At 40.6% G+C, this 15,507-nt stretch overlaps 1 protein-coding gene across 2 annotated transcripts in view; it reads right to left on the minus strand.

Moving 5' to 3' along the window:
- brinp1 (bone morphogenetic protein/retinoic acid inducible neural-specific 1) overlaps positions 1 to 15,507 on the minus strand; it is a 99,563-nt gene that overhangs the window by 15,506 nt on the left and 68,550 nt on the right. For both annotated transcript variants that reach the window (XM_073477432.1, XM_073477431.1), the window contains one exon: positions 2,335 to 2,571. In XM_073477432.1, coding sequence (XP_073333533.1) covers positions 2,335 to 2,571 — 237 coding nt within the window. The remainder of the gene's footprint in view (positions 1 to 2,334; positions 2,572 to 15,507) is intronic.

A 15,507-nucleotide genomic window follows, 5' to 3' on the forward strand; every position in this document is an offset into this window, starting at 1 on the left:
CATGATGATCCAGGATCAACATAGCGATGATGGTCCAAGATCAACATGGCGATGATGGTCCAAGATCAACATGGCGATGATGGTCCGGGATCAACACGGCGATGATGGTCCGGGATCAACACGGCGATGATGGTCCGGGATCAACACGGCGATGATGGTCCGGGATCAACACGGCGATGATGGTCCAGGATCAACACGGCGATGATGGTCCAGGATCAACACGGTGATGATGGTCCTGGATCAACACGGCGATGATGGTCCTGGATCAACACGGTGATGATGGTCCTGGATCAACACGGTGATGATGGTCCTGGATCAACACGGTGATGATGGTCTAGGATCAACATGGCGATGATGGCGATTTGGTCATCTTTAGTCAATGTTGAGATTTATGTTGTAGTTGTACGAAGCCGAAATGGTGCATTTCAAATCAACTGCAGCCAGCAGATTTAGGATCAGATGTTTTCCAGACTTTCAGAAAATCTATCCAACACAGAGCTCTAGTAGCACCAATTGTAAAAAAAAAAAAAAAATCTATCTGACATGGCAAATGTTTTTATGGATGGATGCAAAATGCAGACAAAGTGCAGCCATGTAAGCAGTGGAAAATGCATTATCTGTGGGAGTGGTAGATGGTGATATCAGTCGGGACAAATCAAATCAACTCTTCTCCTCCCTTCTAAAAAGGAACTGACAAGGCCAAAAAAGTTGTTTCCCAAGAGGAAACAGGAATCTTTGTAGGGAAGGTGCTGTGCATAATTGCGGATAATAGCAGAAGACAAGTGTCTTGAAAGGATACATCTCAGTTGCCAGTTCATTTTACTTAATTTATACCAAGTAGGTGGAGGTGAGAACAAAAATTGTCACTCTGCAGACACACACAACATGACATAAACTTAAAATGTCAGTCTGGTTCTTCTACAGCACTACATTTAAATTAGATTTTCATTTAACCATGTTCGGAGATACATCTTTTGTGATTATAATGAATTTACTAGCTTGAGAATTTAACCACACTGTGTCACAGGATGTTGAACAACATGGATGTCATTTATTTAAAGCAATAGCCTGTATCTAATCCAATCTTTTCTTGGAAAAAAACCCGGTTATTATCGGACATTTATTGTTCCCTGCTGTTGTGGTTGCATATGTAAATTATATAGTCTGTCTGTATAAGATTATATTTTTGTGTTTTTGAAGTATAGAAATCAAGTAAAAAAGGTGTAATGCCTTTGTTTAAAACCAAAGACAATTTGATTAAGTTTGGACAAATGTTCCTTAAACAATTCCTTAATTTATTTTCTTGAGCATGTGAATTGCATTTTGTTTTCTGGGTCATTTATATAAATCCTTTTATTTGGACTCTTCACACAAACTTCTTTTTCAAGCACCTCTTCACAGACGCAGTGCACTCAGTGACCTCCATGACTCACATTAACTTTCTTCTTTGGTGCATAAATATATTTATCTGTTGCTGGCAGGTTTTATTGGGACACTTTTATATCATATCAATAATAGATAAACACGGTGCCTTGCCATGTAACAACTGGGCACAAACTGTGCTCCCCCCCTCCCCCGACTGGGTCCAGTATTCTACTGCCACTCTTTGTGTCTGCATTAGGATTCAATGGAGTAGGGGGTTTTGTATAGGAGACAATATTGCTTGCTGTGACATTTGAGCATTTGAACATTTTTCACTGTCATTCATTCCTTCTGTACCATAAATAGTCACACCTAAGTAACAAAATAGTTTTTTTTCCAATGCACATCAGTGATGTCCCATGTGAGTCTTTTCTGATCTACTGCCCCCACAAACACTTTGACACAAGTTAAGGAAAGATCAATGTGATGGTCAGAAGAAATCAATGTTTACCATTGGCTGGAGACAGGAAGTTAACCCCAATCTTTGGTGTAAATAGGTTGCACTGTCTGCCCATTCACACACCTTGACCTTTTCACCTTGACTCTTTTTTTAGCCCTATGAACGTTTCAGAATACTTTCTTTAGTGAACAAAGATGAAAACCTTTCTATTATTCATGTGGATTTGGCAGTGGGGCAAGGAAGGACTAAGTTGCCAAATTATGAAATGTGTTTTTAAAGGATCTTTAAGCAACAAGAACATTGCGAGATTATGAGATCACCTTAACTGAAAAGCAAATTGATAAAATGGATTTCAGAATAAAAATTGCTAAATATGTCAGGACTTCTCCCCTGGCAAAACAGTAAAAAAAAACCCTATATAGCTTAATCTCTAATGCAATATTGCACAACAGATTGTATATTATTTTCATAAGTGCAATGCTAAATAAAAGTTGGATGCGTTTCCAGCTTACCAGAGTTCTCAAAGTCTTTGTAAGAGGAAGCCCAGGACTCAGACATCCCCAGCAGGGTGTTCTCCATAATCTGGATGTCGGTGATGGGACAGTTGCATTGGGGATACTCGTCGGCGCACTGACAGATGCATTGGTTTTCATGGCACACATACTCGCCCTCTCCGTTGCACATAATGTAGCTCAGAGCTGACTGGACAAATTTCTCCTGCAGGTATTCTGGGAAAATGACCTGCAGACCTGAAACAGAGATACATGGGAGGTTTTAGTGAAGCAGAATAAAAAAGTACAATGCAAGAAAAAGAAAACTAATTTCAATCCTTTTATTGTGTTGAAAATCAGTGAAGGAATTAGTGACAAAAGAAAAACCTTCGAGCTGGTTGTATCACGAAAGTGCACTGAACAATAAAACACTCTTTTTCTTTTATTGTTGTCTCTTTATTTTTTTTTTAACAAAAGCTCCAAACAAGATCTGACAAAATGAATCTGAGAAATACGCCAAAAGCCAAAAAACCCAGTGTGAGGTGAATAGCTTTCTCAGCATTGTGTGTATATATTAAATGTATACTTGTATAGTATGTATACATACTGATGTGTTTAAAGTAAGAATTGAATCACATACGCATTTTATGAGAAAAAGTCGAACCAGAATGGGAAACGGGGCTGTGAAATGGCTGACTACCCTCCAAGATTGCTTTGTGTTATGAGCGCTCATTTATTTTTCTTAGGGATGTGCTTCAAATCTCGACTATGAGTTTAAATCTTGACTGGAGCTGTCTGTGCTGCTGCCAGTCACTCATGATGTGAGAGCGTATAACAGTGATTAGTACCGGCTCTCGTACCGCAAAGAATTCCCTTTGTTCGCACATGTGCTTTTCTGGGAACTATTCATGTTATCATTCGCTTGTGGTCTGCATTCCCAACTTTGCAGCCTTCAGCTTATTAAACACTAATGGTGATGGCCAAATTTGTAATCTAGAGGCCAATTTGTGGCTGAGGCTGAAAGTACCTCTTCACTCTCACCACAGACATGGTATTTATAATTTTTTGAAAGCGAGCCAATCCATATCTCACCCCGGGGATCTCCTAGAATTGAAGCTTGGACAGAAAACAGTAAAGCCTTTTCTCTTCTGTCCAGGCCCCGGTAAAATAAATCCCTAGCTCTACGAGCCACTGGATTGGAAAAGAACTAAATAGATTTTTTCTTTCCTTCTCGTATGAAACAGCAGCTTGGCGAGGCAATATTTTCTTAATAGGTTTTACTTGAGCACAAACAGTGCCTCAGCAGAAAATATGCAACCAGGAACCAGAACGTAACATGTTATTGAATGATGAATGATTGCATTATTTTTTCGCTCACATATTGTTTTCACCTCTGGGTGAAAATAGGAGCCTGTTTATGCAAAAAGCGACATAATGTAGCCGGGATGAAAGGGAAAGTAAGCATATAATTTCATACTGAACACATGAGTCATTTTCAGGGGGCTGTCACTGAGTCAAATGGTATCCCATATTATGCATATGCATGTGGCAATTAACACTTCTTATTTTCACCCACAACATACACTGAACTGAAAACTGTGGGTAATTTAGACGCAAATGAATGTCTCGATATGCAGCAAGATTTGGCTCTGAAACAGGACAACTTCGACATCCATCGTCATGGTGACAGGCTTTGAACAAAAGTGATCCGTGCTATGTATTCACGCGGCAATGTTTGTTAGTCATATCTATGAGTAGCTGATGCTAACAGTTGAGGTCATATTTCTGTGTAATCATGATTTGAGATCAAATACGCAGCTATCACCAAGCAACTTTTTTTACTGCTCCATTTATTCAGCACAATAATACTTTCAACTATGCTCATGACAACCTTTACTTGCTTAGTGTATCTCTGGTTCCCCTTCAGCTCCACACACTCATCAGAACCCCTGCCCATCGGTGACGTTGGGAACGGAAGGAGGGAGGGCTGGAGGGAGTAAAGGGGATGGATGGATCATGTCTGACCACAAAAGAGTTGGGTTGCATGAGGCTTTTTCTCCATCAGGCCTGTCTGCGGCCCCTGGATCCAATATTCATTTAGCTTGATGTATTCCTGGGCTTGAAACTTTAATGTGATTTGTGGGAGAATCCAGATGGCAAGTTCACGGATCAACGCTGCTCACTGACAGTGCCGGTGCCAGCGGCCGGGTGCACAATAACACCGAGTGCCTCAGCCCTCCCTCTTTCGCTCTTCTGTCTAAGCATACCTCATATCCCGCAACCCTACCATCCACACATACACACACAGACACACACACAGACACACACACACACACACACACACACACAGACAGACATTACTTTTTTTTCTGATATCTATGTGTTGGTACCGGGAGATTGCACAAGGAACCATTCGGGATGCTGACATTCAGCTCAGCACTATCAGTCTTGCGATCTCTTGTTTTCCACTCTCCTCTCACTGTCCCTTCTCTTTCCATTGCCTCTCTCCCCGTCTCTACCCCTCACTCCGTCTCTGTACACATCTCTGCTGTCTTACTTCATTACGCTCACTCCTACTCCCGCAACACTCATGCACATGCCCCTTGACTCGTCCCCCACCATCCTTTGGCTCTCATTCACTCCATCAATCACTCTCCTCATTCCTGTTTCTTCACCTCTCCTGCTCCCCTCTACATTCTCCCGACGAGCACGTACCAAACTCAAGTATTGGAAATTTGATGTCTTGTCCTCCCACTCCAGTGTAGAAATGATGTCATGCAATAAAAGTAAATCCATCAACATTTGTTAGTGCGGTGGGGAATGTGTAAGAGAATTGGAGCCCTCGGGCCGAAAATGAAATGAGAAACTAATCAGAGTAAAAACATTTATCTTTGTGACTTTTGCAGCTTTGCCGTGTTAGCGCGGTAACATGTGAAAACATTGAGAATGATTGGGCCATAAAGCTGGAGTTTATATGGCTCTGAGGTCGGTGTTTGTTGAGGAAAACACTAGATATTGAAGTCGGGAGTTACACTTACCATCATTAAAGAGCTGCCGATAAAATGAATAGATGCATATTGGAATTCCCGTGCAGCCATTTGATAACCTCCAACTTCATGCTCTGTCAGTGCACATAATTCCCTGCAACCCCTATGCCTGGCTTGCTCTAAATAAATAGCACCTCAAAATGGCAGTTAATCTCATTGCATACATCAGAGGCTGATATATTTCCTCCACGTACGTCGGAGGATATAGGCCCGCAAACATTCCATGAATGCTAAAAACGGAGACTCTGCAACTGTGACTTTGCCTTTTTTTCATTACGTCTCTTTCCAGAGTGCTCTATTTTTACATGGTGATAGATGGGGAGTGTAGGCCGCAACTGAGGCTTGTAACTGCCTTGGCAAGCAGTTGCCTGCTTATTGCAATGCCACGCTTCGCCTCATAAGTTACAGTTTCATTAAAGATTAATTGACCATTGTGTGGCCGCAATTTCGCAAAATAATCATTACTTAATCCACTGGTGCAATAAAGTGCATTACTTCAATGGGGGCATTAAATTACCATTGGAGGTTATCGTTGCAGCCATGATACGAAACCAAAGACCTCTGAACTGGAAGATTGCCTGTTTCTCTTCAGTCCAGGCTGCCCAGTCCGCCTTGCTGATCCTAAGATACTCAGAGCCGAGGGGGCATATAGCTTTAAGATTTGCTGCGTTGGCTCATTTCACACAAGAGCTCCTCTTCCACAACTAAGAGGTAAAGGTGCAGCTAAAGTAGCTATTTATCCACTTTTCATTTCTTTACATAAAGCGCTTTAGGTCTTTGACAGTGTGTGTGTGCAGGGCCTGACAGAGGATAACATGTTCCACAGGAGCTACTCTCAGCTCTCAGAATATGTTAGCATTTTTTAAAGTTCTGAATGAGGCGTACTTAGCATTCAAATGGATAATGTGTTGCTGTGTCTGCGCTGAGTAGATTATCGTAGATTATCATAAGTGTTCTCAGCACACTCGCAGGCAGCAGCCTGTGTTTTCAAACAGGACCGTCGACTCCAAATTTGGTTGTACAATCTTGTTTAAATATTTGCGTGTGGGGATAATTGTTTGGGACAATTTGATCAGCATTTCCATCTCAAACATACTTTCATTTCCAACATCGAGTACAAAGAATGCCAAGTTAGGTTTTTTTTTTTTTTTATAGTACATTGATACTTGGGCACGCATATATTTGAAAGAGCAGAACAACAGAGATGCGGCAAATCCCATTTCCTAGAACATATTAACATACAAGTGCCTGCATACGCATACGTGATACACTCCGCTCTATCTGTGTGGAACAGAAAGACCTGCGGAACCAAATGTGCTTTACACAATATCTATAGTGTTCGCTTTGAAGAAACCCACTTATTCATATTGTTAACACAAGAAGCAAAGGAGGATGCAGGTGCGGTAATCACTGTAAAAGCATAAATTACATATAAAAATGGTCTTGGCATTCAGAGCTCGCTGCTCCTGCCGCCTGAAAAAAGGGGGGGTGGATTGCTGAAATTGCATGTTGAAGCAATTGCTGTATTGAGGAGGGCCAGCAGTCTGGAGAGGTAGATGAGCTCTCCATGGTGCTGAGTTATTGCCAGTTGTGCTACACACTGGACACAGACACACACGTTGAGTCAGAGCAAAAGTAAGTCAGTGATTACTGTTCTTCTCCTTTCGCTGTGTGCAAGATCACAGTGGGGCAAAGGCAATTTTGTATTTTTGATTTTTTTTTTTTTAGGAATGATGCCCTCAGAGTGCGAGTGTATGCCAGTTGATTGAAGTATATATTATTTGAATTAGCAGACTGCTCTCAAACACACTGAATATTAGCTCAAAATATGCGATGTGGTTGCTGTTGGCTGCTTGTGCACTTCCATAGCGCTATTCAAGCTGTTCCGTCGTGTGCTGCCATGTGTCCCCGCACAGCAGTGGCAGTAGGGCCTCGGCTGGTGAGATGCTGTGCTCGTGTCACACATTCGCGTGCGTGCACGCACACATAAACCCATGGACTCGTGCACGAGCACGCGTACACACCCTTTGCATGCTCTTGCAGAAATCACATGTTTTACAAGAACCCTGGAGAGGGGGAGGAGAGACGTATGACAAGCTCTGACATTTCTATTTCAGCTACAAAAGATACAACTGCCCTCAAAGTGTCAAGATGTGCTGTGTGCACGTCTGAGATCAAAAGCCGAGATTTATCACAGAAATTACGTCTAGCATCCTTAAATGCAGAAATAATGCAAATCTGTTTGTATTGGGAGGTGCATATTTGCTTCACACTCTGCTTAAAATGAACAATCTGCTGATTCAGAAACAAACTGTTGAAAGTGAGAGGTAAAGTACACAAGCTTTTGTGGGTTGCTTATTTATCATTTGAATATTCAACCATTTAAGAGGTATGATGTCACTCAACAAATATATATAAGACAGTGTGTTAGTTGTAACAAACACATCAGGATTTTAACAGCTTTTCAAAATCAAGTATGTTTTACATTTTGTGAGTCTACTGTGAACCATTTATTCAGTTATAAATATATTACATGTTTAATAATGAACACATAATACAATAATATTATGTTTTTAATTACAATCTAACACGTTTTTGCATACATCACCCCTATTATGCATGCACACATTATAACAATTTAACGTGTTGTGACAGCGCCACAAGTGTTAGAGAAAAGATATATATAGCATGGATGGTTTAATACTGGAATCGCTTGCAAGTTCGAACAACTGGTGTGATCTCTCCTTGTCACATCTGGTTTTACTTGTCTGCCATGTAAAGTTTCCTAATAGCTAACACCGGTCAAGGCGATCTGTACAGAATCACAGGTGTAGGGGGGTATGGTCGAAAGAACAAAAGAAGGAATTTTCTTTTTTTTTTTGGGGGGGGGGGGGGGGGGGATGAGAGGTTTTCGGAGGGAGATGGATGCTTTTCAAGCCTCTTGGTGTTTACAATAAAGAAAAGTAAAGACATTTAGCTCTTTATAGTAGTAGTTTTAATGGTAAGGGAGCTATGTGGATGTTAAAGGATTTCAGCGAGAGGAGAGGACAACAACCACTGAGCAGAGGAGCTGAAGATCAATTCAAGGCTGGGCAATCAATTCCCACTTCCATGTTGCTTGAGTTTGATCCTATTTGGGTTTTTTCTTTTTGCAATGCAGTGTAGTTCATGGTTTATATATTTGCATTTTAAAGGGGAGGACATTTATTCCCTTTTTGGCTTTTGGACAATTCAATGGGACACATTCCATTTTTGCCTTTTGGACAATTCAGTGGGACAAATTCCATTTTTGCCTTTTGGACATTTCAATTGGACTAATTCCCTTTTTGGTGTTTGGACAATTCGATGAGACAAATTACATTATTGGCTTTTGCAAATTTCAAAGGGGCTAATTCCATTTTTGGCTGATGGACATTTCAGTTGAACTAATTCTATTTTTGTCTTTTGGACATTTCAGTGGGACATGTTCCATTTTTGTCTTTTGGACATTTCAATGGGACATGTTCCATTTTGGCTTTTGGACATTTCAGTTGGACAGGCCGGCTGTACAAGGAGTCTCTTATTGAGTTGGACTGACCTTGTGGACAATTTTTGGTGAACTTATTGTGGGGACGGGGTTTTCTTAATAAACTGTTGTGTTTTCTTACATTTAAGTTTTCATATAATGGGTTCTCTTTTTACAATATGTAGGGTTTGATAGCACCCAACACCAAATTTCCTCTTTTATCCGGATCTCAAAACATTTATCACAGCGTCCCCTAAATTCTAACTGTATCAAGGCTGAAATCTTAAGCTGGTTCTTATAGTGTTACACACTGTGTTTGTAAAACAGTTCAATGCAGCAAAGGCCCTTCTAAATACAGAAGAAGAATAAAGTCAAGCCGCCCCAAATCAATAGATGAAACTCAGTCTGTCAGAGAGAGAAAAAAGACCATGGCACTTGCTGAAATGGCAGCCTGTAGCGGGCAAGGGCGAGTGAGGGGAAAAAAGGAGATTTATGGTCATGCTGGCCCAAATGGAAACTCACCCTTGATTGACCACTTCCAATTGAAAGCTGACCTCCAGGTCAACATGGAAAGATTTCATCAGGTTCTGGGGTTTCAGCATGTTAGCGAGAAGTGAAAAAATGTGCACAGCCATCCATCTTGATGGAAATGATCCTGCGTTATCAGTTCTCTGGGCAAAAGGACACATGTGCTCATAAAGAGAATAGTTGCCTCGGTCGAATGCATAGGCCTGTCTGAGAGGTGGTTCCTTAAGACCACTTCTGTGAAAATCCATGAGATAACACAGTCGCCCTAGTAACCCCATGAATTCTCAGTCAAAATAACATGGAACAAGCTTTTTATCTGTGCAATTCTATCATCAAATAAAAACTTTTTGGTTTTGGTTTGTGTCCTGATTTCAGAGAGGAAAAGAAGATGGACATTTAAAGACCCTGCTATGTTTCTGTGTGTAAATTGAAGGATGCAGGGCAAGTAAGAGCACAAGTGAGTTGTAAAGAAAGCTGATGAAAATGCCTCTGTCTGTTTATTGTTGTGCTGGCCCAACATTTGCTCTCCATGTTTTGCACCAAAGATTTCCCTTCAGTAAATTATTCACTGGTAACAGAGGACATTGTGTTTACTGATATACTTTACTGTCTAAATCAATTTTTCAACAAGTCTGTCATCAAAAACAACTTAATTGATTTGTATGTTTGTTTGTCTTCCCCACAGTGTTTGCAGCGTTTTCACTCGAAAAAGAGAGACAGGCATCGAGCGACAGAGCAATGAGTATCTAATTCATCACTCACTGCACGACTTGCCTACAGGGCTGGTTTAATTTATTTTCACTTCACCACTTTGAAAACTGTTGGCTCAGGCTATTCTAACATATTCATAAATCTTCCAAGATAGGCTCATGGCTCTTCCAAGATAGGCTGTTGAGGAAACCGGTGAAAAGAGAGAAGAGAAAGGGAGAGAAAGCATGCAGCGGGGATTGAGAGAAGCAAATTAGTTTGCTTTTGTTTTGGTGCTAATTTATGACGGCCATATTGGAGGTGATTGCGTCCTTGCAAGGTAATGGCTTGTCGAGGTTCCAGGGCCTTGTATCTTTCTTTGGCCTAGTTAATATATGTACCCAATTTGCTATTTTCAACCCCCAGTACGGTGTGTGTTCTCTATTTGTGTTGGATATCAAATTACACAAATATTCCAATCTTCTTCCTAATATGCTGAAAGTCCCTGCTGTGTTGCCTTTTAAAAAAAAATACCACCAATTCAAATAAGGTAATCAATGATAAATACTAACAGATGGCAGGAAATTAGGACATAAAAAAATACCACCTCAAACACACTGTGTAAGAAGACTTTCAGTAAGTAATGAAAATTCTGACCATTTAACTACCACGCGCTAATTCCCTCTTTCACTTAATTCTCATCCTTAATAAACTATTTTTACTTCTACGTCCCAGTGGAGGCAGAAAGTGAGAATCCAGCCAAAACCAATATCATCGGGTTTCTAAGCTTTAGCCTGGAGAGAGGACAAACAAACAGGGAACAAATTAATGTGGAAGAACAAAAGTGTATTTAAATCCCAGTTGCAGTGAAGCTAAATAGTGTGGATCTTTCCTTCAGATTGAACTTGAGAAAATAAACAAACCGACATGTCTATGTGCCAATGAATCACAGGAGACATTAAAAATTTAAGAGTGGGTTCACACCAATGGCTTTTGCTGCATGTGCAGAATACGTCTTTGGCCCAGCAGATAATTTGTAGTCCAAAATAGGTCGATTATATCATGTTCGGACACATGAGTGTGTGTAAGGTTATACTGTGATTCATGTTGGGTGACAGGCTGGGTCAGGATCAATGAGTTCCTCTTGCATTTCCACAAATAATCTGTGCTAATAACACATCCTGATGCCCACTGGTGCTGTAATTAGCTGCTAATATAGCCGTGCATATGCACTCAGGCGCTAAACATGCCAAAAACCCGAACCCCCCGCAGTCACATTAAGTTTAAGCAACACAAAGTTTTCATGTGTGATAGATCAAAGCTTTGCTAAGTCATGCATGAAATCTAATGTGAAAAAAAAATCGTTCCAGTGCCATCTCTAATTCTGATGATTGTCAGGGAAATAAGGGGAGAAAGCAGAAGGTGTTGGTTAATTTCCCAAACATTTTACAAAGCAAAAACTGTGGGAGAGAAGGGGACTGAGTTTAGACTTTGATAGGTAGCTCCCTTGATGTCAGAGACCACTACAGCGTTCTAATCTAAATCTAAGTGAAAGCAGAGGGAATATCCAGGGAGTGTCATATCCGCATTGTGTTATCTGTAGCTCGCAGCCCCACCAGCTCACAAAGAGCGGACCACAGGGGTAAGAAAGAGAGAGGAAAAAAACATTTCCTTTGAAAGAAATTCTGTTATTTTAGAAAAGACTAAAGCCTAGTGTCTCCAGGAGAAATTTGACCACAACTAAATTCACTAACTCGCTTCTTTCTTGCATGTTAATTTAAACCACAATGCTGTCTCGGACCATTCAAAAGCGAATCACTCAGAAAGCAGTAAAATGTTTGGCTACAGGTTTGTAATCATTTCCTTGTGTACATTCTGTAACAAAGTTTTGCACTTACAATTACGCCTCAAGGTAGATAAAGTGCTGAGGTTTGGAGCGAAAAAATGAAAGTGGGAAAGAAAAAAGGCATGATTAAAAGTTTAATTAGAAGAATGAAATGGAGTGGGTTTTCTATTACTGCATCCTTCTTGTAACTCACATGGTGCTGCATACTAATATGATCCCCTTATTTAATTCATAAGCAATTAAAATAGCTAGTCTAGATTAGGCTTTTTTATGAGTTTATTCATTTCCAAAAGATGGAGAGGGTGCAGTATTGTACTTGGAGGGTTTTTGTTCAACCTCTAACCGTTGGTCTAAGATAATTAGAACTAACAGTTTAGAATGTCCAAAATGTGGATCACTTGAAATCTTATGTACGCCAGGATAACGATGTGTTCACATTTGTACATGTCATCGGCAATGTACCATATTGTATCGTATATGTGGTTGAGTTACAGCCGAGAAGGCTGCCAAGCCAGCAACCGCTGTTCAAGATTGTGTTTCAACATTTGTAAGAGTAACACAACTGGATATTCATAAGGAGACCTCGGGACAATTTCCAGCCATGTGGCAACTGACACAGATAAGCCAAAACCTGCTCTTTTCCTAACCGTAACCAAGTGATTTGTGTGCCTTAACCTAACAAGAGCAAAAAGGACAGCATTGTCACAAGATCATTGAAAATTTAACCTAAACTTGTCTTATCATATGAGGCACTGGTTTTTGCATTTATTCCTTAAACACTTTATGTTTTGTTGATAAAGGTTCTCAGTCATCCAGGTCATGGTAATTCTAAGCACTGTATCGTAGGCAACTGGACTTAAATTAGTCAGCATATTTAGTCATATATGGTTGTTCTTGATCAGCCAGTGTTAGGCAGCATATTGTGCCTCAGGTATATTGGCAAATCTCTCTTATTTCTGTTAGCTAGTAAATATTTCAGTCAGGATTAATTTGACAAAGTAGCCAGAGGCCTTCTTCAATATGAGAGCACACTGAAGATGCCTTGGACTGCAAGCTGAAATATTTGTGCTACATTATTTCCCCTGTCCTGACAAATGAGAGAAAAGAAAAAGAAATTTTTTTGAGGCTCTGCACCAATTTTGTGAGTACAGACCTTTCTTTGTACATTTCGTCACAAACTGGTTCAACTCAGCAGAGCAAAGAGGACTTGAGATGCATTTTTTTTTCTTTTGCTTGGATGCCATCTTGTTATTTCAAGTTCTATGAATATATTTTTTTTCCTTCTCAGAGTCAAAACTAAAAATCATCTGTTGTCACTGTCTTGTGAAAACCATGCACCTCCAAGACGCAAGACGGGGCAAATCAAAAAAGAATAGTTTTCACAGGATGACAAACGTTTGTAGTGTGTAGCACAGGTGATTCAAATCAGCTATAATCATCATTAATTCAAGACGGACCTCCTACAACACAATGTCCACATTTCAGGAAGCAAATACAAAAGAAAAAGAAACGTAACAGACTAAAAAACAAGAAGTAGAAAAACATTCAAGCAGTAATTCTTGAAAAGGATTTATATAAATACGTGAATCCATCTCCATAAAAATAGCATTAGTAAATCTCAATTTTGAAGGCATGTCAAAATCTAATCTTCGATATTGAATATATATCGCCAGGAGGTGTTTTTGTCTTCTTCGGCAGACTTACTGCTTAATCTAACTGAACGTATGCATTCACTTGTTTTCGAATTTGCAGACATATGGGCATCGGAAGCCTGAATGATCTCTCTGTGGTGCTGCCTCGTGAGCTTGTTGATTTGAAGCACGTGCTCACAACTGATACCTGTCCTACACACTGCATATGGCACTATGAAGATGTGTAGAAGAGGTAAAGATAAAACGATTGCATCAGAGTTTAAAGCGTGCTGCTCCCCCCATCCTTCCTTTTGATGTCTACCTTGAGATAGGTTTGCATTTCCCTTCCGTTCTTTTTTTGATGTGACTCACTTTAAATAGTTAGGTGGGTTGAGAACTGTGGACTCAAGTTCAGTGTGTTTATTTGAACCTTTGTCCCACGAGTCAGTCATGCACACTTTTAATCAAATCATGCCCGTGTGAACAGAGTCTACAGAAAGAAACCACCATACAGGGAAATCAGCAGGCACTACATGCACCGGGTGTTCTCCTGAGGTACATCCACATTGGGGTAACCTCATTTTAGGCCAAACAAGATTTGTCTCGAAAGCTGTTTTCTTCAGTGATTACTGTAAAATCTGAAAATTCTTTTTCAGCTAAAATGTTGCATGGTGTGCATATTTTGCACATTAGACAGTGCTGCCAATGTTCTGTGATCTTCCACATTGGCCAGATACGACTCCTCCCCACAGTTTAAATGCCAAAAGTTTGCATTTAAGCTAATTGCCTGGTAAAAGGTCAATGGGCATTTGGAAAATGAGACACATGGTGGGTGTTCATTAGATGTGCCGAGAGCTGCTAGCGCTGAAGAGCAGTCCTGGGCCCAGCCAATGTCTTCCTCCTCAAGGGATAGTTTGTGAAGTCCATTTATGGCGTGTTGTCAAAGAACAGGACAATGCTGTCAAAGCTGTTACTTTTGAAGCACTGTCAGTAAAGACCAGCCGAGGGATGTGGTAAATCTGTGTTTTGTATGAACAAAAGGAGATCAAGCTGCTGTGGGAACCACTGTGGGGTCTGCAAGTTGCTCCAAATGGCTCAACCATTAACTTGCAATTTTCCACATATCCAATTATTCTAAGTGCACCCATATAGAGGGAAAAGATTTAAACTCAAGCTGCTGAGATTTCTTCTGTGTAGTGTAGGTTTTTTTCATAATCACACTCGGAATTGCCATAGAAAAAGCTTCAAATACTCCAGCAGCAGTTAATTAACACCATTGTGGCACCATGAATCAACCTAGCATCTACTGGATGTAACAGCTATCTGTAAATGTCCCAACAACCACGTCAAACACCATAGCAACTGCCCAACAAAGCGTCCACACCACCACTTCGACCACCGATCAACAACCGTGCAACAAAGTATCTGTAAGCATCCCAGCCATGCCTGGGTGTAACTTAGGCCTGGACTACACGAATACGATATATTTCTAAACGCACGTTTTTCTGTCCAATTGGGCCTCTCAACCACACGAACACGGCGATTTCACCCACATAAACGGAGATATTTTTAAACGGATAAAAAAGTGGAGAAATAAAAAAATATCCGATTGAGTGGATCCGTGTAGCGATGTTAAATGGAGCTGGTGTTGACGCGATGACGTCAAGCGCCTAGCGACAAGCCGTTCGCACATGCGCATTGAAGCAAAACGGTTGTCAACAACAATTGCCGACATGTACCGGGCTATCTATGTGTGCTTTGCACTTTTAGGTCTCATCTCAGCTCTACACATGAACGTAACGTTGTTGCAACAACTCCACTTCATTGTCGGTCCACACAAAAGATTCTATTTTCGTTTTCTTCGCCGTAACTTCTTACCCTAACTGCCGCCGTTTGACTGCTTCTTCTGGACCGTTTGACTGCGCATGCTTCTTCTGTGGTATTTTACAT

Source organism: Pagrus major, chromosome 12, assembly GCF_040436345.1.
Source record: "Pagrus major chromosome 12, Pma_NU_1.0".
NCBI lineage: Eukaryota > Metazoa > Chordata > Actinopteri > Spariformes > Sparidae > Pagrus > Pagrus major.